Genomic DNA, 25428 nt, shown 5'->3' on the forward strand with positions numbered 1-25428 from the left:
ATGTGCAGCATCGAACCTTCACACCTTCTGATATCTATAGCCAGAATAGATTCTATCCCCTGGGATCTTATCTCTCTCTCTCTCTCTCTCTCTCTCTCTCTCTCTCTCTCTCTCTCTCTCTCTCTCTCTCTCTCTCTCTCTCCTCCCAGGGTGCTGTACCCACTATAGGCATAAACTCCTTCCTTTATTTCACTTGAGTTCCTTTTGCCCTCCGTTGTGGGAAGCCAAATGAAGCCACCGTCGTTGCTGGTGGTGGTGGATGGATGGGAGGGTGGAAGGAACGGAGGAGGGTGAGTGGGGGATATGTCTACTGTGATGGCCTCCGTCCAGAGAGAGATAGTGGGGTTCGCTTAAGGTCAGCGTACATGTGCAGACACACGCTGGTCGTGCCCTTGATGATGGAGGGTGATGGAGAAAAGTGGCTGGAGCCAGGCAGCAGAGGGCCTGAGGTGTACGGAGGAGGTAGTGCCTGTGTGTGTGTGTGTGTGTGTGTGTGTGTGTGTGTGTGTGGGAGGAGGGGTGTTAACACGGCCTCTGCCTGGCTTGTCGTATCCTTGTGGGCTGCCGATGTGGCTAACATAGCCGCTCTCCTTAGAAAGCTGTCTTTCCCTCCCACCTTCCTCCCATCTCTCCCTCAGTCCCTCCCTTCCTCCCTCTCTCCCGCCACTGCTCCCTTGGCAGACGAGAGTATTAATGGTCCATGTCTCTCTCTCCTCCTTCAGGACACGGAGGGCGCGCGCGACGGCGACGCCCCCACGACACAACGCAGAGATGCTGAGCATGAGAAACAGGTGAGTTGTGGTCTTGGGGTATCAAGATGAGGAATCGAACCCTGTATGGTTGGAGGAGGAGTCTGTTCTCGGTGGAGTCATGGAGGTAGAGGGAGAAATTAAGCGTGTGGTAGCGTCTTCGGTACGACCCGGGAGCACGGCGGTACGACCCGTGGGTGGGATGAGTCGTGCTCAAGGATCATATCAACAACGTCCTCCAGGAGTCGTACTCTCGTGCCCAGGGGTCGTACTCTCGTGCCCAGGGGTCGTACTTTTGTGTTCGAGTCGTGCCCATGGGTCGTACTCTCGTGCCCATGGGGTCGTACTCTCGTGCCGATAAAATAATGCAACCATCCCTCATGTTTCCATGTCTCGTCATTCACAGCCCTCATGTTCCCGTGTCTCCTCACTCACAACCCTCATGTTCTTGTGTCTCCTTACATCCCTCATGTTCCCGTGTCTCCTCACTCACAACCCTCATGTTCCCGTGTCCCCACACTCACAACTCTCATGTTACCGTGTTTCCACTCAACCCTCATGTTCTCATGTCTTCTTACTCACAAGGCTCATGTTCCTGTGTTTACTTACAATCCTTATGTTCCTTTGTCTCCTCACTCACAGCCCTCATGTTCCCGTGTCTCCTTACTCACAACCCTCATGTTCCTATGTCTCCTTACATCCCTCATGTTCCTGTGTCTCCTTACTCACAACCCTCATGTTCCTATGTCTCCTTACATCCCTCATGTTCCTGTGTCTCCTTACTCACAACCCTCATGTTCCTATGTCTCCTTACATCCCTCATGTTCCCGTGTCTCACTCACAACCCTCATGTTCCTATGTTTCCCTACTCACAAGTCTCATATTCTTGTGTTTACCTACAATCCTTATGTTCCTTTGTCTCCTCACTCACAGCCCTCATGTTCCCCCGTTTCCTTACTCACAACCCTCATGTTTCTGTGCCTCTTCACGAAGTCTTCATGTTCATGTGCCCTTTCATTGACAACCTTTCCCTCCATAACCTCATGTTCCAGCGTTACTCATTTCCGCCTCATTCAGCCCTCATATTCCTGCTCCTGCAAACACACACACACACACACACACACACACACACACACACACACACACACACACACACACACACACACATCCCTGATGTTCGTGCGTCCCCTAACTCATATCCCTGATATTCTTGTTTCCCTTCCCTCACAAACCCTATGTCCCCCTCACTTGACCCCTGACAGCTCTGTATTTCCCTCATTCTCGACCATGACCGGCCCGACATCTCGTTCACAACACCCTCGACCCGTCCCTCATTCAAAGCCATCAAGTCTCTTGAACGCCAGTCACTCACAACCCTGAATACCCCTTGCATCACTCATAACTTTTCCGTTTTCACCTCCTGCGCTCTGCTGCTACGTTGTCCTGTACCCAACTATACCAGACTGAGATTTAGAATACTGTTGCTGTCCTCCAGCAGATAACCTTGTCATAGACCATCAGGTCTCCTGTTATCTACCCTTTCCCATGTACTGTTCTCTAGCAGATAACCCCGTCATAGACCATCAGGTCTCCTGTTATCTGTCTTTCCCATGTACTGTCCTCCAGCAGATAAGCCCGTCATAGACCATCAGGTCTCCTGTTATCTACCCTTTCCCATGTACTGTCCTCTAGCAGATAAGCCCGTCATAGACCATCAGGTCTTCTGTTATCTACTCTCTTCCATGTACTGTCCTCCAGCAGATAAGCCCGTCATAGACCATCAGGTCTCCTGTTATCTGCCCTTTCCCATGTACTGTCCTCCAGCAGATAAGCCCGTCATAGACCATCAGGTCTTCTGTTATCTACCCTCTTCCATGTACTGTCCTCCAGCAGATAAGCCCGTCATAGACCATCAGGTCTCCTGTTATCTACCCTTTCCCATGTACTGTCCTCCAGCAGATAAGCCCGTCATAGACCATCAGGTCTTCTCTGTACCGTTCCCATGCACTGCCACGTCTTGAGTGCTTGGCCCTCCTCCAGAACCTGGCCTCTTCTCTTCTCCTGTCTGATGTGGTCCATTCTCCTCCCCAGGCTCGAGGCGGGGCCGTGAATGCGGCCTTCCAACCGTCACTCTACAATGAAGTCAGTGCCAAGAATAAGGACACCGTGGTTGGGGTAAGTACCTGTACCTCTTGAGACAAGAATAAGGACACCGTGGTTGGGGTAAGTACCTATACCTCTTGAGACAAGGATAAGGACACCGTGGTTGGGGTAAGTACCTGTACCTCTTGAGACAAGAATAAGGACACCGTGGTCGGGGTAAGTAGCTATACCTCTAATAAGCACCGTTATTCCATCACGATGCTCGTCATTCATATGACACAGCGGCTGGTGGAGGTCACCTCCTACATGGTGGACACAGCGGCTGGTGGAGGTCACCTCGTACATGGTGGACACAGCGGCTGGTGGAGGTCACCTCGTACATGGTGGACACAGCGGCTGGTGGAGGTCACCTCGTACATGGTGGACACAGCGGCTGGTGGAGGTCACCTCGTACATGGTGGACACAGCGGCTGGTGGAGGTCACCTCGTACATGGTGGACACAGCGGCTGGTGGAGGTCACCTCGTACATGGTGGACACAGCGGCTGGTGGAGGTCACCTCGTACATGGTGGACACAGCGGCTGGTGGAGGTCACCTCCTACGTGGTGGACACAGCGGCTGGTGGAGGTCACCTCGTACATGGTGGACACAGCGGCTGGTGGAGGTCACCTCGTACATGGTGGACACAGCGGCTGGTGGAGGTCACCTCCTACATGGTGGACACAGCGGCTGGTGGAGGTCACCTCGTACATGGTGGACACAGCGGCTGGTGGAGGTCACCTCGTACATGGTGGTGATGCCTCCGTTTCATGGGTGAGGGGGGGGGGAATGTCTTGTGTATTGCTACCACTATCTGGCCACACAGACACCAGCACTTGATGTCGCACGACGAAGATCCTCAGCAGACGTGTGTGAGATGATGGCAGACGTGTGTGAGATGATGGCAGATGCGTGTGACATGATGGCAGACGTGTGTGATATGATGGCAGACGTGTGTGATATGATTGCAGACGTGTGTGATATGATGAAAGACGTGTGTGACATGATGGCAGACGTGTGTGATATGATGGCAGATGCGTGTGTGACGTGATGGAAGACCTGTGTGATATGATGGAAGACGTGTGTGACATGATGGCAGACCTGTGTAACATGATGGCAGACGTGTGTGACTGTGTTGTCCTGCCGTCACGGGTCATAGGAGGAGCCCCACACAGCCCTCCTCTGGCAACACTGTGCTCTCATGACACACAAGTCCCCTGGCAACACTGTACTCCCACGATACACAGGAGGGTGGTTGTGTTGGAAATTATATGATTGAGGTGTGTTGATCCAGTAAGCAATGAAAGGGTAAGAGAGATGTGTGGTAATAAAGAGTGTGGTTGAGAGAGCAGAAGAGGGTGTGTTGAAGTGGTTTGGTCACATGGAGAGAATGAGTGAGGAAAGATTGACAAAGAAGATATATGTGTCAGGTGGAGGGAACTAGGAGAAGTGGGAGACCAAATTGGAGGTGGAAGGATGGAGTGAAAATGATTTTCAGTGATAAGAGCCTGAGCATGCAGGAAGGTGAAAGGCGTAAACAGGATAAGAGTGAACTGGAACGACGTAGTATACAGGGGTCGACCTGCTGTGAATGGACTGAACCAGGGCATGTGAGGTGTCCGCGGTAAATCATGGAAAGGTCTGTGGAACCTAATTGTGGATGGGGAGCTGTGGTTTCGATGCATTACACATTACAGGAAAGTAATACAGGAAGGGAAAATTTCCAGCCACCCTTTCCCACCCCTGTGGGCGGGCAGTATTTTTCTCCCCCTGTCCTCAGGGAGAGAGAGGGGGTTGGGCTGGAAACCCTTTTCAAGTTCTAAATGTTGGAAGAGAAGAAGCCAAGCGAGGAGTGCCCATCCTCCTCAAAGGCTCAGTCTGGGGCGTCTGAATGTGCCTGCATGTTACTAGGATGGGAAGAAGGGAGAGCCAGTAGCATGTCTGGGGAGAGAAGCTTGGATGTTCTGGCTCTGAGTGACACTAAACTTAAGGGGAAGGAGGAAGAATGGTTTGGGAATATCCGAGGAGTAAAATCTGAGGTTGGTGTCGGGGGCAAGAGCCTATAAGGGTGGTACTTCTGCTGCGGGAGTTGTGGGGAATGTGTGAACGTGTGGCAGTCATCTCCACATCACTGTGGGTGAAAATGATATCAGGTTATGAGAGGTAGGTGACTGCCAGTGCTTTTGCACCTGGTAGCGAGAGGGATGAGGCGGTGAGGCAAGTGTTTTGGAATGGAGCTGAGTGAATGTGCCAGTGATTTTGCTGCAAGGGATCACCGTGTATTAGTGATGGACGATTTGGACGCAAAAGTTGATATTGTGGTAGTTGAAGGTGTATCTGTGGGGAATATTGGGTATTTATCACGAACGAAAATGGTGAACCTGCTTTGTGGCGTTGTGTGATTGTAGAAGGACTGATGATTGGGAATACTTGGGTTAGAATGAAGGACATGAATAAGTGTGCGTGGGTCAGTGAGAGTGAGGTCGTGGGGAATTGTCACATTGTGTATCAATCAATAAGAATGCAAAGGTGACTCATGGACGTAGTACATGTGTTGAGGGGCAGCGAATGGGATTGCTGTCTTATGTGAGGCGAGTGTGCAAGTTTGCTGTGTCCTGAGGGAGAAGCGAGAATGACATGACTGGAAAAAAATGTGGTTAAAGTAAGCCACGAATAGAGCTTGTTTGAGGAGATACCTGGAGAGGTTGGGGCGAAGAATGGCAGAAGGTGAGAGGAAACAAAACTAGGGCAGAGGGCGAGGAGCGGGAGGCACTGAGGGAAGCAGTGCTGGCATGTGCGGGAGACGTGTGTGGTATGTGGACGTGGGAGAGGAGGGTAGTGTGTGGCGGGATGTGTGTGGTATGTGGGCGTGGGAGAGGAGGGTAGTGTGTGGCGGGACGTGTGTGGTATGTGGGCGTGGGAGAGGAGGGTAGTGTGTGGCGGGACGTGGAAGGTAAGTTGCAAGTGAGAGTGATGAGAGAGGAATTCACTGCTTTATTATTATTGTTATTATTATCATTATTATTATTATTGTTATTATTATTATTATTATTATTATTATTATTATTATTATTGTTGTTGTTGTTATTATCATCATCTAGCATCAGTAAACATTTTCGTCAACATACCCAGTTTTTTTTCTGAGGGAAACAAAGTTTGGGACAGAGATAGCAAGAACAGAGGTTGGTTGGTTGTACTTATCTCAATAAAAAGCACTACACTGAGTCACTGCTGAGATATGTCATATTTAGATACACTAATCATTATCTGCAACAGAAGGATCGCCTGCGGATTGTAAGATAACAGAGAAGAGTAGCAAAATGTTATCTTCATGACGATCACAAACATCGCGTGCAGCCTGGCTGGGCCCTTTAGTGACCCTTGTTATCTTCAATGACGTTGTATCATGACAACATCACACTTGCTGATGTGTATTGATGGCCAGTCTCATTGCCTAGTGTGGCCAGCACACGCTCAAGACACACTGGCATGACGTTAGGCTGGGGAACATGAGGTCGTCCACCAGATGAGAAGAAAGCAGTCATTTTATTACCATCTACGTCCTGGGGGGGGTGGGGGTCAGTGACATCAGGGGAAAATTTCAAGGTCTCGTCACCAGATGGCAGGAGGCGGCAGCCTGGTGATCGGCAGAGATGGTCTGCTACGGAGGACTGGCTTTACCTATTCAACCAAGATCAGTGTTTAGGGCTGGGGAGGAGGAGGCTGTCATTCACTGAGTCTCCGGATCCTCTTCTGCCACGGAACATATGCCACCGTAGGTCATTTCCTTCATCCACTTTACTCTTACTACAGTGACGTTTACGTGTAAACTCTGGGATGATGATGCATTTCTAAGTAGTTTGCAGTTGACACTAAGAGACGGTTTACCCTAGCTGCTTGGAATGCCGTGGTTCAGTCCATTGCCAGCACGTCGACCCCAATATACCACATCGTTCCACTTCCTAATATCCCGTGCCCGCCCTTCACCCTCCTGCACGTTCACGACCGGCTTCCCTGACCATCTGACTCCGTACATTGATCATCATGGGGCTTTCGGCTACCCTCATCCAGCTGTTTCAAGGACAGGATCACAATCACTCCAGGTCTTCATCCCACAGTCTGGTGGTATTTCCATGAAACGTATGCCCTCCTTTGGACCGCGACTAACACACACACACACACACACACACACAGATTCGTTGAGTTCACGTACACACGGAATATCGTCATTCCAATGGGCCAGCGTGAATCGTGGGATGGTTTACCGTCTGTGTGGCTTTCATGAGGACGCTTCTGGACGAGTGACACGCTATCCAGTGAGGGTGGAGGCTGCTGGTGGCTGGCCTCCTCAGCAGGTGTGTTTGCTGGAGCGTCTGTGTTACTTTTCTTCGTGGCACCAAGAGCATTGGCTTCACTTAAAGGGCTCGCTGGTGACGAAGAAGAACCGATGTGTCCGAAACAACCCTTCCGTCACCTACCAAGACGACCCTTGCAGTTGACCCGTAATTGTTTATCTGTTATTTGATCACAGTGTAAACTTTCAGTTCGAGCTTCGTGTTACAAAGGTCTTCAGCTTCTTGCAGCCGTTGTTTCTGGTTAGACTCATTAGCTTCTTCCTCCTCCAGTGGTTATGTCAGCAGGTCGGCAGATACAACAGGTGTTGCCGCTGCCACAGTTGAGGTAACACTGTGTAACGCAGTTTTCCTACCTGGGTAGCAGGTGTTATTTCCTAATTGATTATACGTAAAAAGTAGAGAAAAGGACTATTATGACAAGGACAGTGATAGTTTGATACTGACCCATTGCCAGTTGGACAACGGGCGAATCTGCACCTTTTTATTCACATAATGTCAGAGAAACACCAACATATGAATCAGAATTAACATGTATTTACATTAATGTTAAACAAAAGTATCAGAATTAACATGTATTTACATTAATGTTAAACAAAAGTATCAGAATTAACATGTATTTACATTAATGTTAAACAAAAGTATCAAAATTAACATGTATTTACATTAATGTTAAACAAAAGTATCAGAATTAACATGTATTTACATTAATGTTAAACAAAAGTGATCACAAAAGATTTAGACGTGAGTAGTTTTTCAAAAGATTTACGTTTGTACTGTAAGTCACTCGCGAAACATACCTCAAATATAATCTCACATCATGTTCACATTATGTGTTCCTCGGTGGCGGTGTTCAAAGTCCAGTATAACCTGGTGGAAGTGCTCGCCTTGCTACTCCGAATACGTTCCCATGTTCTCCTCGAATTTATCAAGATGAGCGTCAAGGATGTGAACTGTGAGAGACATCCTGAGGCCCATTTTGCCGTAGTTCTTCACCATAGTCTCAATCAACTCCACATAGCTTTCGGCCTTCTTGATTACCCAGGAAGACCCGAACCACTGCGACGTAGCTATACCAAGCTGCTTTCTCCTTCCTAGTGAGCTTCTTGGGGAATTCCTTGCACTCCAGGGTCTTTATCTGTGGTCCGACGAAGACATCGGCTTTGACCTTTGCCTCAGACATCTTACGGAAGAAGTCTTGACGGTACTTGAAGGCTGCAGACTCCTTATCTAGAGCTGTGACAGATTGTTTCATAAGGCCCAATCTTATGTGCAGTGGTAGCATCAACACCTTCCGGGGGTCCACCAGTGGCTCCCACTTGACGTTGTTCATCCCCACAGAGAATTCGGTCCGCTGTGGTCAGTCCCGCCTGTGGTAGTGTGCCAAGATGTCCCTGTTGTCCCAGAGGCAAAGATAGCAGGGAAACTTGGCAAAGACCCATCAGGAATGCTACCAATTTGAAGTCTCCGATGACCTCCCAACTGTATTCATCATACTCCAAGGTGTCTAGCAAGGTCTTGATACTGTTGTATATTCTTTGAGGTGCACTAAGTGAGCCAGGGGAAGAGACGGTTTCTTGTTCCCGTTGTGGAGCAGCAGGGCTTTGAGGCTCCTGGGTGAGTTGTCAATAAAGAGGCGCCAACTCGTTGGGATTTCAGACGATTCCGGTTGCCTCGAACAGACTTGCTTACATTGTGGCAGAAGCAGAACCCATCTTGACGGGTGAAGAAGCTGGGAAAACCTAGGTGACGCTTCTCTGATCTGCGATTTGCACACTCTCATCCCACAAGTTCCACCGCTTGAGCCTCGACGTCAAAAGCTCAGCATTGGACTTTGTGAGACCAAGATCTCGAGAGGATCAAGTCATTGAAGTCTTTTTGGTTGGGTTAGTATGGGTTTCTCTCCTCAGCTGCAAATTCATCTTGATCCCCGGGGAGACAGGCATGTCAGAAATATGCCTTGTAGGCCTTGGACATCTTAGCTGATGCTGCCACGGCTTAGTGTTTCGCCTTTGTTTTGATAAATTGGCCGCAGACATAGCACAATGCGTCTGCCTGATGCTTGCAGCCTCTAAATGCCATCTCAGAATGATGTATGTGTATGTATCCGCCTCGGCAGCTTGATCTAAACTGAACTGGTTAGGTTAAGGCACCTTACATTTTCCTACTACTATTCCTATGATTGGAAACTAGTAAGTTCTGTGTCAGCTACTCAGCGCTGAAACTATTTGGAATGTTCTGAAAAATAGGTAAATTTCACTAATATCACTGTCCTGATCACAAAAGCAAAGTTTCAAGGAAATGATATCCCTTTTCTATACTTTTTAGACATGATTAATTAGAAAATATCACTTATTTCCCAGGAACAAAAGTGAAGATTTGTCACACAGTGACTCGTGGTGAAAGACCTTGATCTTATGAATATGTCATCTCGCTTGTCAGCAGACCAGAGGATGAGGCAACATGAGAGTCGCTCATCTTAGTGCGTGTTCTTCACTGCACCAACCAGCATGAATTAGACTTGGGCACTGGGCAGATTCTGTTCATGTATTTGTCTCGAGGATGGTGGATGAGGTTCATCTGTGAGGGACTGACGATCTTGCTGGTGTTTCTGCTCCAACGAAGATGGATTCAAGAAGGAACAGTTACTGGTGTGGTATCATACTTAGTGATTCTATCCCGGTAAATTCTAGGGGCAGGTGCCAGCCTTAACATCGGTAGGCATGACGCCCCTTGCTCAGGGTCGACGATGTCACACCGAGGGACACGTAGGATAAGCTATCTGTGTCTCCTCCTCCTCCTTTCCCCTTTGGATCCCTTTGGATCTGATGGCGTGACGTCTGACCTGATCCTGAAAGTCAGGTCAAATGCAAGCATAAGCCAAGGGTCTTCCAAGTGTTGCGCGCAGCTGGTTTTTTAGTAAATGTTTGGTTGAGTCAACATCCGATTTCCTCTGTCATGTTCTGTGTAGTCTTTGGCTCTTACTCACAACAGCATTAACTGGTGGAGGCGGGGTAGTCTTACAGGCGCGGTGTGCGCACGAATAATCAGAAGATTACGGCAGCCTCTTGCGCCTCGCGCAGCCTAATATAGACCAACCATTGCCATGTCTACTACGGCTTTAAGTTGCGCTCAAGTAATGCGATACTCAATGGCATAGATATCGGAGACTCATAGCTCATGGTCTTGAATAGTGATTGCAACACCCCCTTTTGGCCAGGTAATCTTACTCAGTACCTCCTCTTATATATTTAGTTCCCGAAGTACGTCACCACACCAGCCGAAATGAAAAAAAAAAAATATATGCTGTGGATCTCTTGAAGGTGGTTGATTCTGTGGCCTCGTCGTCGAATGATTATGAGAATCGTAAAGAAGGCGGCAGTGATAGATGACTTCATGTTGAGGTACGAAGCAGTGTTAGGTCAGCAACGGATACAAATGACTATCTAATACACCTTAACAGATTCTCTGTATTTGCATTCCGGCCTACAAAAAGGGTGGGGATCGTTCTGAACATACGATGCTCATACAGATGCGAGAGTGAGGTTGTCATGATTTCATTGCTATATTGAGGATTGTATATACGTTGGATATACTGGCTCTCAGCAGGTAAAGTGACAAAGAATAACAAGGAATTCAAACAGCAACAGATGACTGGATCCTTTCCAGGCTGTTTGTGATGGAGGAAGGTATCAGAAACGCATAGAAAAGCGTGTTTTAAAAGTTAGAAGACATACAGATAATTCAGTTAGAATAACCTGCACATGGTCATTCTAACTCTGCAGGCGTAAAATATTGAAAGTCGTGGACATGACGTATTTATCAAGTCTGTTCTTAAACGTATCTATAGTACTGCTCTCAATCACTCTCCTTGGCAAGTAGTGCCATATGTTAACAATACTGTTGAAGAAAAAGTACTTCGCCTCTTTCGAGGTAAATCGTTTGTTCAAGAGTTTGTTTACATCCATTAATACGAGTAAAATCAAACGAATCAAATCTTAAGTAACTTGATACATAAGACTATCGAAGCCTTTGATCATTTTGAATACTTGGATTAGGTCACCTTTTATTCTTTTCTAAGCTAAATAGGTTCAAGTCGTATAATCGCATTTCGTAGGATTTGTTAGACTGGGAATCGTCTTGATAGCCCAACGCTTTACTCTCTTCATTCTGTCTTTCTTAAGGCAGGTTGGCCAAAACTGAACGCAGTCTTCACGATGTGGACGAACCAACGAACTTTAAAGAGTAAGGATTATGTCCCTGGACTTATATTCGAAGACTTGACTTATGAAACCAAGAATTTTGTGCGTTCTTTTCACTGCTTCTGTGCACTGCTTACTTGGTTTTAAGTCACCAGAGATTACGACACCCAAGTCTTTTTCTTCACTTACCTTTTGAAGTTCAACGGAATTCATACTGTACCGCTTCTGTTCGTTTTGACCGTCAATATGGAAACTTTGTACTTATGGATAGTAAAATTAATTTGCCACTTATGAACCCAGTTTATTGGTATGTCTATGTCATTTTGATGCTGTTAGACATTACATTTAATTTGTAGATTTATTTCCCAGCTTTTATCATCAGCGAATTTTCATGTATTTCAATGTATAAATGGATATGCGTGTGATTGTGATATATTTTTCCATAAAGGCAAAAAATAGCATTTTCATATCGGTACACAAGTGAAATGAGATTTTTCCTTTGATAGTAATGAGTGACTTTCATGCTCCCTAGAACGTGTCCAATGTCTTTGTTGCGCCCTAGTCCAGTTTATATATAGTCCTTATACCTCCAGCTCCCCTTTCTGTTATCCTCAATACATGGACATCGTCTTATTACGTACCTCAATAAAACCGCTGTGTTTTGTGGCCACCCTAAATGATTTCACGTACATAATGACCCCGAGCTCACCCTCTGTCGGTACACGAACAGTTGGCGTTACCCAGCGTTGTATGAGTGATCTCCAAGATAGTCCCATAATAGTAATAAAAAAAGTATCAATAAGGAACAGCTGGGGTTATGCCCATCGCTTCTCATACGTCTTAACAGTCAGTCATATTTATGGTGCGTGAGGGGTAATGTACGGTGTGTGTGGAATTCACCAAACATATGATAAGATTGTGGCCACCATTGAGTGTATTTGACTAGGCTATTATTATACCTTCACCTCCTGCTCTTTACACGTCTGTCGCAAGCCGATGCGACGTCGTATGATACACTCAGCGTTCGTGATTCTATAAGTGGTTAGGGATGGATTGAAGATGGCACCTATGGCCTCTTAATCACACCGTCTTGCTCAAGGGTGGAACGACCGAGTTCAAAAGGTTACATGTAATTTTAAGAAGAATCTGTGCAGTTGCGTCACACTCAGTATGTCCCCCCACCCTCAAACCCACCCTTGAATTCGTCCAAGAAACATACGCCTCAGGAATACAATTTTCTGACCGATTGACTTTCATTTCTTTCGTGTACACCCAGGGTCATGCATGGCACGGGGTTTTGTGTTGATAATGACCTCACGTGATCTAACACTGACTCTCAGTGGTGTCTGACGACCAGTTCTACAAGTCTTGCGCAGGCGCAGGCGTTATGGCATCTGTGTGACGTATGTGTTACTTGATTAATTGTTTGTTGTACAGAAACTGATACAGTGTTACATCATTTACATGGTGTAACAGTATATCAGCTCATGTTCATGAAGGTGCATGAGCGTAGTCCAAAGATTATCACAACTTGCCTGGTATGGCTAATAATTGTTAAAGTGGTCACAGTAATACATAATGTATAAGACAAAGATACATCAGCCATTGGGGATTAAAAATAATAAAGAATCAAGGAACGTAGGATAATTGTTTTTTTTTATAAGGTTCGAAATTGTTGGTATTTGATGACAGAGCTGTTCATGGAACGTCGCCTTACCATGTATCTAGTCTTTGGTTAGGACACTCCGTCAAATGGTGGTTGAGTGTGTGGGTGTTTTACGTGCTGGGCTAACATACACAGACGGCACCACCTGGTATGTCCCGGTCTTCCTCGAACGTTCGTGTAGTCAATGTTATGGCGACTCTGAGACCCGGAAATAAGTGTTGCCAGAGTGTTGCTCTTACGAGTGTTAGCAGTGACTCGTTGTGTGTATCCTGTGTGCCGTCTGGTGTCCAGGATTCGGGACATTGGCCGAACGGAGAGGTGGTGGCAAGGTTAGTTATATGATCCGCTACTTCGCTTCCTGTGAGACCATTGTGAGAGCTCGGGTGGCCATATGGAGGAGAATATCTTTGACCATCTACCCCACAGCTGCTACGGCGTCAGGAGTGTGTTCATATATCCCCCTAACCAGGTCTCTGGTGGTTGGGTTCCTACTTGTAAAAGACGTCAGGGCAGGTGAGCTGGCTGAAACGACACGCCTCTCTCTCTCTCTCTCTCTCTCTCTCTCTCTCTCTCTCTCTCTCTCTCTCTCTCTCTCTCTCTCTCTCTCTCTCTCTCAACACCCGGGGGATTGCTACAGTCTGGGATAGGTGTCGTGGAGGAATTGTATAAGGCGGACGGACAGCTAAAACCTTCTCTGTTGTGCTCGAGTTTCCATCGTAGTGGACCACGCCCGACCCAACGCGACCATCTTCATGTAGACTGCCATCGCGGTAAAGACTCATGTCTTGTAGTTTCCAGAGAGTCTACGAGGGTACTGTAAAGGTGTTATTTCATGACCCTGTGAATTCGTGTCGTATTCGTTGTTCGGTAAAGTCATTTTATGGATTTCTTTTGGGTTGTGATATTCCACGGTGGCGATGGTTGAAGGGAAACACTTGGTGTTCGAAACCTCCCTGGACCTGAGGTGAATCCATTTTTATTCTAATGGTTCTGACCCAGGTCGTAATATTACGTATGGCATCTGTGTGGCGTATGTCGTCTATGCGGCGTATGGCATCGAAGTAGCGTATAGCATCTGTGTGGCGTATGGCATCTGTGTGGCGTATGTCGTCTTTGCGGCGTATGGCATCGAAGTAGCGTATAGCATCTGTGTGGCGTAGGACATCTTTGTGTCGTATGGCGTCTTGGTGGCGTATGGCATCTGTGTGTCGTATGGCACCTGTGTGTCGTATGGCACCTGTGTGGCGTATGGCACCTGTGTGACGTACGGCTTCTCATGGTGATGTGAGTCAACATCCCGGTGTTGTTGTCAACACATCACACCCTCTTGTCAGTTTTCATAACCCCGGGATATCCGCTGGTCATGTCTCAGTATCTTCCGTCCGCTGGCCACTTCCCAGAGTCTAGTAAATCCACTTGCCACTTCCCCTAACCTGGTGAGTCCACTTGCCTCATCCCATAACCTCATACGTCCTCATGCAACATCCTGTAACCTCATGTAACGTCTCCTGACATGAGGGGGAAGTATATGACCTCCGGTTAAAGATGGCGTCCCTCATTATGACATGGGTACCTCATGACCTGCTGAGTCCCTCATGACCTCATGCGTTCCTCATAGCCCTTGCTTCCTCATGCATGCAAGCCACGGTTACCCCCCCCCCCCATGTATTCCCTTGTGACCTCATAGATCCTCTCGTGACCTCATGCATTCTATTGTACACCTCATAAGTTCCTTGGGTCGTCATGCATTCTGGTGTACACCTCATAAGTTCCTTGGGTCGTCATGCATTCTGGTGTACACCTCATAAGTTCCTTGGGTCGTCATGCATTCTGGTGTACACCTCATAAGTTCCTTGGGTCGTCATGCATTCTGGTGTACACCTCATAATTTCCTCGGGTCGTCATGCATTCTATTGTACACCTCATAATTTCCTTGGGTCGTCATGCATTCTATTGTACACCTCATAAGTTCTTTGGGACGTCATGCATTCTGGTGTACACCTCATAATTTCCTTGGGTCGTCATGCATTCTATTGTACACCTCATAAGTTCTTTGGGTCGTCATGCATTCTGGTGTACACCTCATAATTTCCTCGGGTCGTCATGCATTCTATTGTACACCTCATAATTTCCTTGGGTCGTCATGCATTCTATTGTACACCTCATAAGTTCTTTGGGACGTCATGCATTCTGGTGTACACCTCATAATTTCCTTGGGTCGTCATGCATTCTATTGTACACCTCATAAGTTCTTTGGGTCGTCATGCATTCTGGTGTACACCTCATAAGTTCTTTGTGGGCTCATGCATTCTGGTGTACACCTCATAAGTTCCTTGGGTCGTCATGCATTCTGGTGTACACCTCATAATTTCCTTGTAGGCGTCATGCATTCTGGTGTACACCTCATAATTTCCTTGGGTCGTCATGCATTCTATTGTACACCTCATAAGTTCTTTGGGTCGTCATGCATTCTGGTGTACACCTCATAAGTTCTTTGTGGGCTCATGCATTCTGGTGTACACCTCATAAGTTCTTTGGGTTGTCATGCATTCTGGTGTACACCTCATAAGTTCTTTGGGTCGTCATGCATTCTGGTGTACACCTCATAAGTTCCTTGTGGGCTCATGCATTAATTCCCCTTGTGACCTTATGACTATCCCTCACAACCCTTTTTTTTTCCCCATGTGGCCTCATATACTTCCCGTGGTGGTGGTGACGACCTCATACACTTGGGCGTGTGAGGCATCAGGGAGGAGGCGCGAGGCAGGCATGAGCCACTGACGTCACAGAGGCTGTTGTGTCTTCCACCCTCACCCCTCACCCCGCGTCACTCCACCGTCTTTCCTGTTGGTCACGGGAAACCCCATGACCTCTCCGATCATCTACCACCCCCATCATCGTCACACCTATTGTGTGGTAGCGTCGGGTTTGGTGGTTTATAACGAAGTGTCCGTCACGTTTAGTCGCCTCTTTAGGTACAACGTATTAACCCTCACGGACGTCCGTCCTTCCCTCCCTCTCCAAGGTCGTGAGGTAGCGGTGGGTGGTGTTGCTGTCTTCGCGCTCCGTCTTTGCCTTCAAAAAGAAGTCCTTCCTCGTCCCTGCCACTGAATGTAGCGCAGCCTGGGAGCAACAGGAATCTCTGGAGTGGCGGGTTGATGGGGTTATAACCCCAGGACCCCATTCTGAAAAGGGTTGTGCGATCACACACACACACACACACACACACACACACACACACACACACACACAAAGCATGAAATTAAGCAAGAAACGTTATTTATTATCATTATTATTATCATTATTATTATCAATATCATTAATATTATTATTATTATTATTATTATTATTATTATTATTATTATTATTATTATTATCATTATTATTATTACCATCAATACTATTATTATTATTATTATTATTATTATTATTATTATTATTATTATTATTATCATCATCATTATTATCATCCCCACATCCCCTGGGGATAGGGGGGAAAGAATACTTCCCACGTATTCCCTGCGTGTCGTAGAAGGCGACTAAAAGGGGAGGGAGCGGGGGGCTGGAAATCCTCCCCTCTCTTTTTTTTTTTTTTTTCCAAAAGAAGGAACAGAGAACGAGGCCAGGTGAGGATATTCCCTCAGAGGCCCAGTCCTCTGTCCTTAACGCTACCTTGCTAACGCGGGAAATGGCGAATAGTATGAAAGATTATTATTATTATCATTATCATCAATACTATTATTATTATTATTATTATTATTATTATTATTATCATTATTATCAATATTACTATTATTCTTATTATTATTATTATTATTATTATTATTATTATTATTATTATAGTTATTATTATTATTACCATTATTATCATTATTCCCCTAGATAACACTTATAGGTATTGCTAGAATGATTACGTGGGGACTTTATATTGTCGAAAATCAGACAAGGTTGCAGACCATATAGGTCTACTGGCCGTTACGCCCAACAAACAACCCCTTATAACAACAACAACAACAAAACAACAATGTTTACGTTGACAAGAACCCTAAGACAGAAAGAATGAGGCACCTCATCACACATGCTGAGGCACGCCACTCACGGTGACAATGTTTTCATAAGCGTAATGCGCATTGGTCCAGCCGCTATTGTATGTCAGCTGTTATGAGGAGACACTCGCACATTTACGCAATCAGTAAACAACATAAGAGACCCAGGCAAGGTGAGACATGCACCTTCCAAGGTGACATGAAATAGACTCCGTAAAAAAAAATCTTGATCATGTGAGAATAATATGCGTGGGCAGGCGTGTGTACGAAAGAAAGTTCTAAAGCATGATTGTTCTGGGTGAACGGAAAAAATCGAAATATGAGACTGTTGATATGGACAGTGTACATTTAAAAAGAAATAGTTTAGTTAAGGATTTGGGGTCTCACGAGTGTACATTACTTTCCCTGTATAGTATAAATACGTTAAGTTACCAATAGGTAATTGTATGAGAATACTGTCTTAGATTGTGAAGGGAGGATCGAGCCATTTTGGAAATGTTTCAACAAACTGTGCATGATGAGGGTGCAGCAGCAACAGACCAGACATTTTCCGATGATAATCACTTTACACGTCAGAACAAGATGTTGACAACGTGAGAAGGACAAATGATGTAATTAGCCAACTTTATAACGTGGAGTGTTTATGTTCCTCAAGCCACTGGGGCATGAGCGGATCCCGGGAGGGCAGGTGGGGTTTCAGGGAGCCAGAACCCTCCTTTTTCAGACAAAAACAGGCCACCTGAACCCCCTCCCGCTTTCTCATTCTCCTGTACCACACTACCCCCAAGCCCCACTCCCCACATCCCCTGCCTTTGTATCAGGATATAGTGTTTATGAAAATCGCGCGGTGTTTTATTAGTGTGTTCTGGTCAATATAATTCTCTCCCATATCAAAATCAGTGGTTCATAATCTCTTTTTTTCCCTTTCCATGTGTTCCACCTCCACCTCTCCATTTCCTCCCACCATTCCTTTCCTCTCCCATCTATTCCTGTCTCTCCTCTCCTCCCACTTTTATCCCTCTTCTCTTCCATCATTCATACTCTTCGGTCACCCTTCCTCATATAATGAACTGCGTAGATCGACGTTAGATAGACCTTGTCGGAAACCACACTGGATGGACGTACGACGCCTCTCCTCGACTCGCGATGGGGTTACGTTCAGATAAATCCATCGTAAGTTGAAAATACATTTAATGTCGTACATCTAACCTACCGAGCATCATAGCTTAGCCTAGCTACCTTTAACGTTCTCAAAACACTTACATTATCCTACAGTTGGATAAAATTATGTAACAATCCTATTTTATAATAGAGTGTTTCTTTGCGGTGTTTTGAAATGGTTTGGGCACATGGAGAGAATGAGTGAGGAAAGATTGACCAAGAGGATATATGTGTCGGAGGTGGAGGGAACGAGGAGAAGGGGGAGACCAAATTGGAGGTGGAAAGATGGAGTGAAAAAGATTTTGTGTGATCGGGGCCTGAACATGCAGGAGGGTGAAAGGAGGGCAAGGAATAGAGTGAATTGGAGCGATGTGGTATACAGGGGTTGACGTGCTGTCGGTGGATTGAATCAGGGCATGTGAAGCGTCTGGGGTAAACCATGGAAAGCTGTGTAGGTATGTATATTTGCGTGTGTGGACGTGTGTATGTACATGTGTATGGGGGGGGGGGGGTTGGGCCATTTCTTTCGTCTGTTTCCCTGCGCTACCTCGCAAACGCGGGAGACAGCGACAAAGTATAAAAAAAAAAAGAAAAAAAAAAAAAAAAAAAAAAATATATATATATATATATATATATATATATATATATATTATATATATATATATATATATATATATATATATATATATATATATATATATATATATATATATATGTGTGTGTGTGTGTGTGTGTGTGTGTGTGTGTGTTTCCTGACTGGATGGGGGGGATATCCACCCACTCTGGGATCCTCCCTGATGCTATTCAGTTTGTCCACCCTCCTCCCCCTATGCTATGGTAGAATAGTACAATAGCTCATAATAGTGTGGTATCAAAATATCTACGTCTCTTCCTTCCTGAATAACCGTGACTCATACGCCTAGTGTGTGTGCAGGTGGTTTGAGTGTGGACTTGAACACCTGAAGAAAGTGTTCCAAGATTTTTCGGTCGTTGTAACTTGTATAAAGCTTTACATTAACGACCCTGACGGTGGGCAGGTGTACGGTTTAACCAATCAACTAACCTGAAAAATGATGAAGGAATTCACATTTGCCAACGCTAAACCTCGTATGAGCTGAACGTGATGCTGGAAATTGACTTACAACGTAATAATGACTAAAAATCAACTACTGAGCCGTTTTATACAAGAAAGTATATTAATTTAGCATGATAGGCTGTAATTAATGATCTACAGTTGATACTGCAGAAATCTGTGCGGATGAAGTATAACAACCCTGTATTGATTACCGGTAAAGTATAATTCGTTTAGAATTCGTGTTTAGACATTCGACCAAACAGTAAATTATCCAAAACACAATTTGTTTCTCAAGTGTAACACAACGGCAGTCTCGAAACAGTCCAGATATATAGTTTTCATAATTTATCTCTTCTTTTTCAATCATGTGGTTAAATGCTACCTATACTTTACAAAAATTACTTCTATAGATTCTATGAATGCCTAACTTACCTATCGTCCTGTTTGTGGTTTCTGTGTTTATAGTTTTGCAGAAAAGAATGTGGAGAGTTATATTAAAGCGTAAGTACAACACACACTGGAATGGCGCACTTGGAGGACTGGTTTGGTCTCGGTACTTGAGTAATCAGACCGAGGACAAAGGGCTAATAGTGTAAGCCTCGGTCAAGTAAGTTATGAAGAATATCAGGTCGATCAAAGGATCCTAGATCCACCTGAAGATTCATTACCCAACTTATTGTATCGTAGGTTAGGTTAGGTTCCGATGATTCGGTACCTAACTGTGATTCAAGCTAGGATCGGAAAGGTAGGGTGAGATTCGCCACCCATTTTTTTTTTTTTTTTTTGTCTATATTAGGCTAGGTTTGGCCCCCTTTTTTTTTTTTGTCTATATTAGGGTAGGTTTGGCCCATTTTTTGTCTATATTAGGGTAGGTTTGGCCTATTTTTTGTCTGTGATTAGGCTAGGTTTGGCCCATTTCTCTGACCTTGCGTAGAACTCAGACCCAGGATTTCGCCTCTGACCTAACCATCGTGGACCCTGGCCAGCCAAGGCTGAAAAGGTCACACGTAGCAAGTCACCTGGTATGATTTTCAGCCGCGGAGGATTTTTTTTTTTTTTCATGGGGTACAACAAAGTTTCTTTTCGGGTTCCCTTCCCTTCGCCATTAGTCATCGTGGTTTTTATCCACGCAGAATGTGAATGAATGCTTAGTCTTCAACAAATGAGAACATTATCTGAGATCCCAGAAAATTCCCGGCCCTCCTCCCCCCCCTTTTTTTTTGGACCCTAAGCCCTAGCCACAGCATAGCCACCTGATCCACTGAACTGTTTGACCCATGAACAAGCAGAACAGAACCTAATGTGGCTCACATGACCTCAATAATATGTTTGGCGGCACGCGCAGCCTGCGCAGATTTATCTAGGTCGCCTTTAGGTTATGATCGCCAAGCTACATCCACTAACTGGGGTAATTTTGATCTTCAGGTGTTAAGAGGAATGAATTGTACCACCACGTACACACCTTCACTAGATACGTGGCCCTTGTCATAGTGTGAGATGGGGAATATCAATTTTTTCTCGAGATTACGGATTTAGAGTAAGACTTGTGTTGATTAGTTGGGAAGAAAAAGTGGGAAAGTGAAGTACACTTACGTTTAATGCTCTTTTGTCGTTTCATGTTATGTGTCATGTATATAACTGAAGAGCTTGTGAAACTTTGATGATTTATGATATAATTCAGACGATTATTTTCTACCAGGCTGACTTTTTAGCTTATAACTATTATATTTTATTAAAGATTTCTGTTTTATTGTGGGCAGTTTGGGCTTTCCAGTTTATGTTCCTACACACAGTCTTATCTCAGGTGTATGTATAGGAGTGTATGTCCCGCTGCTAGTTTTCCAACACTTGAGACCAATCAGTATGTTCGGGAAGGCGTCGTGAGAGGAGGGTCGTGCAAATTTTACTCCAGGTATTTATTTTGCATAGGGCGTGCACGTGTGTTCCAGAGGGCCTACACGTGTTTTCCAGAGGGCCTGCACGGGTTTTCCAGAGGGCCTGCAGGTTCAGGCCACTGGACAGTGTTGGATCCTGTTGTTCCACAGGTGTTGAATACTTTCTATCGAATTCAGTATTCTTTATAACGTTTTGTTAACATTGAAGATGTGCCGTGCCCTGGATCGGATTTAGCAAGGTTTTTTTTTGTGTGTGTAGTTATCATGCAACCTGCCATAAGGTTAGAAGCCACGGATTTGAAACCATTGACCTTAATGTTAGTATACAAGTGGGGGTCAACGCTGACGACTTTTTTAATTTTTTTTTATGTGTCAGCTGAGACGGTACGTGCAGTATTTACATATACATTAGTCTGCGCCAGGAATCCATTTTATCGACCTATCGCTAGAGATGGATGAACAGTGGGTTGACTTTGGGCCGACTGCCGTAACCAGGATTCGAACCTACGTGCTCAATCCTGGTCGGCCCATGAATGCGTCAGTCAGGGACGCTAACCATTACGCCACGAAGTTCCAGTGGCATTTACTGTTGGATCAAGAGTGAGATGCAAATACCACGATTCGCTTTTACTATTATATCTTGCAGTTCGGTACTTTTACCCAGATATATATATATATATATATATATATATATATATATATATATATATATATATATATATATATATATATATATATATATTATACTTAGTCGCTGTCTCCTGCGTTAGCGAGGTAGCGCAAGGAAACAGACGAAAGAATGGCCCAACCCACCCACATACACATGTACATATACATAAACGCACACACACGCACATATACATACCTATACATTTCAGCGTATACATACATATACATACACAGACATATACATACATACACATGTACATATTCATATTTGCTGCCTTCATCCATTCTCGTCGCCACCCCGCCACGTATGACAAACAGTATCCCCCACCACACACACACACATACACACACACACACACACACGCACGCGCGCGCGAGGTAGCTCTAGGAAAAGACAACAAAGGCCACATTCGTTCACACTCAGTCTCTAGCTGTCGTGTGTAATGCACCGAAACCACAGCTCCCTTTCCGCATCCAGGCCCCACAAATCTTTACACGCCCCATGTTTTCTATAAACAAAACATAAGCTAATATATCTTCAATTGTTTTCTATGATTTCTTTAATCTGTGTATTCTTTTCTTGGTACCGTGGGGCAGGAGCTACCTGAAGAGGATGGGGAGGAGCGACAGCAGTGGTCGCACCCGGTTGAGTTCCTGCTCTCCTGCATCGCCATGTCCGTCGGACTAGGCAACGTCTGGAGGTTCCCCATGACCGCCTACGAGAACGGTGGTGGGGCCTTCCTCATCCCCTACCTTGTGATCCTCACCTTCATCGGCCGGGTGAGTTACTGGGTGTGTGGGTGGACGCCAGGTGAGTACATCGGCAGGAGGAGTCACTGTGAGTGGACACTAGGCGGTGGCGAGATGAGGGTTGTGAGGTGTGGCAAGATGAGCCCTTTATGATAAGGAGATGTGAGGTTAACTGATTATGGTGTAGAACAGTGTGATGTTTGAGTCGTCTGGAATTGAAGAGGAGAGCGGGTGGGTCAGACAGCTGTATGCAAGCAACTAAGTGAATCATTTATGAACAAGAGGATGAGTACGGGCATGAAGAGGTTATGTATGTAGGGTAGTAATACTAGATGAATAATATTACAGGCAGTTGAGAGAGGAGACATATGAAAAAGAGTAGTATAAATGCTTCTCCTAACCCGTGTGATGGGAGATACTGGTGATTTAAAGATGGCTGGCTCCCTCGTAAGCTTTCATAGAATGTATAAACGGAGGTGGCCATACAGACCACAGTTTTGCATGGAGGGTAAATAGTGGAGAAAACTATATCGGAAAAGAAGCAATTATATCTGTTCATGATTTCAGGGAAAGTGCATCAAGAAGTGAAGAGAAAACCACTTTCGAAAGGTTCGGTAACCCTTGTAGTGGACGATCGAAGACTGTTAAATGCGGTGTTTATGATGTAGTTCACGGTGTAGTTCATGGTAGTATAAGAGAATGGTTGTAGAGATGTGGGAGTGGTCCAGGGATGCGTAACGGCACCACATGACGTTAGGTGGGTACGAGATGGGGTGATGACACAGCTCGCATGTGACATGACCAAAGAAAATGGAAGTTACTATAACTTTTGTATGCGAATTAGGGCGTGTAGCTGCATGAGATAATTCTATCGGGAAGATGACTCCAGTAATATGTACGGGAGTAGGATATCAAAGGTGGATACTTAGTATATACTAAGAACTACAAAAGGAAAATGGAATAAAGATGTGTTAAGAGATATTTACTGTAGAATCGAATGAAGGAAATAAAGATGAATATGTACATGAAATAGTGTAGAATTGAATGAATGAAATGAAGATGATAGTTTTAAAGGCGTTATTTGGGTATTCCCTCAAAGGCCCAGTCCTCTGTTCTTAACGCTACCTCGCTAATGCGGGAAATGGCGAATAGTTTGAAAGAAGAAAGAAAGAAGTCTTTCAGTGATATTTAGAAGCTGTATGTGTGCGTTTGCCTGGATGACTAGAGTACGATAACTCGGACGGGAGTGTACGATAATCATCTTTTGGTCTTACTCCTGCAGCCGTTATACTTCATGGAGCTGGCCATGGGTCAGTTTTCGTCGTACGGGAGCGTCAAGGTCTGGAAGGTCGTGCCAGCTGTCAAAGGTGAGAACCGAGCACGGTGGTACGACCCATGAGCACGACGGTACGACCCTTGAGCACGACGGTATACGACCCGTGGCTTTCAACTACTCTTACGGCCGCCCGCCACACACAAGGGTCGTACCGCCGTGCTCAAAGGTCATACAGTCGTACTTGAAGGTGTTATGTTCAAACCCATTTTCCATTGCAGCCATTATCGTGTTCAGTTCCAGATCAGTCAACGTTTAGGACAGAACTCATGTTCATTCATCTTCCTTTTCACCTCCAGTTGATCTTGTGTTCAGTCATCTTCATGCTTCTCCGATATCATGTTCAGCGGACCATGGTCGGCTAACCTTATGTTTCTCAACTTGTCATAGCCATTTACTCACTTTCAACTACCAACAGGTTCAAGCAAAGTTCACTTAACCCTCCTCATGTTCAATCAGCCTAACATGTTCATCAGTTCATAAAACCTCAAGCTCAACTGAGATCATGTTCTTACATATTATTGATGAACCAGGCTCACTTGGAGGAATGTTCATTTTCAGCAAATGTCATAAATGATTCAATCTATTTTCATATATCCTCATGTTCGATGAGACTCATGTTCATTGAGCCTCATGTTGAAGTGGCCTCATATTCTTTCATCTTCAGGTAGGTCTTTCTAAGTCATCAAATTTGTACACAGTAATACTTAAGTCATGATCGGCCACAATCGTCATGTTCAGCCATATTTTTGTCATATTCGTCCACACTATAGTCATGTACGGTCAAATTATAGGCATGTTCAACCATACTCTAGCCATGTTCAACCATACTGGCGTCATTAATTGTAGTCATGTTCAACCATACTCTAGTCATGTTCAACCATACTGGCGTCATGTTCTACCATCCTGTAGTCATGTTCAGCCATACTCTAAGTCATATTCAACCATACTGCGGTCATATTCAGCCGTACTGTAGTCATGTTCACCCATTCTCAGTGGGGTAGGGGCAACCTAACCCCCCTGCCAGGTGTAGGGTAGAGCCAGTCTGAACTCCCCGTATTGATACCCTCCCCTCCGCCAGGTGTGGGGTATGGCCAGATGATCGCCACCTGGTCCGTGGTAACCTACTACTGTTCGTTGATGGCCCTGACGGTGTTCTACTTCGTCATGTCCTTCAACAAGGTGCTGCCCTGGTCCCTGTGTGACTACGACACCTGGGCCGACGAGAACTGCGTCGACGCCGCCGGCAACACCACCTTCAGTAACGAGTCACAGTCCTCCTCGGAACAGTACTTTTAGTAAGTTGACGGACTCTCGAGCACCACTCGAGTTTATTTCGGGGGTCGCCACATTGTGTTGTGTCTCGGGGTCTTGCCTCGGTGGATGTG

General features: G+C 45.4%; 1 protein-coding gene across 1 annotated transcript in view; it reads left to right on the top strand.

The window, feature by feature from the left end:
- Positions 1-25428, top strand: part of LOC139759429 (sodium-dependent nutrient amino acid transporter 1-like) — a 105396-nt gene that overhangs the window by 36670 nt on the left and 43298 nt on the right. The window contains exons 2-6 of the mRNA XM_071681536.1: positions 723-791; positions 2841-2924; positions 22555-22737; positions 23990-24074; positions 25122-25338. Of these exons, the coding sequence (XP_071537637.1) occupies positions 723-791; positions 2841-2924; positions 22555-22737; positions 23990-24074; positions 25122-25338 (638 nt within the window). The remainder of the gene's footprint in view (positions 1-722; positions 792-2840; positions 2925-22554; positions 22738-23989; positions 24075-25121; positions 25339-25428) is intronic.

This window comes from Panulirus ornatus, chromosome 33 (assembly GCF_036320965.1).
Source record: "Panulirus ornatus isolate Po-2019 chromosome 33, ASM3632096v1, whole genome shotgun sequence".
Lineage (NCBI taxonomy): Eukaryota > Metazoa > Arthropoda > Malacostraca > Decapoda > Palinuridae > Panulirus > Panulirus ornatus.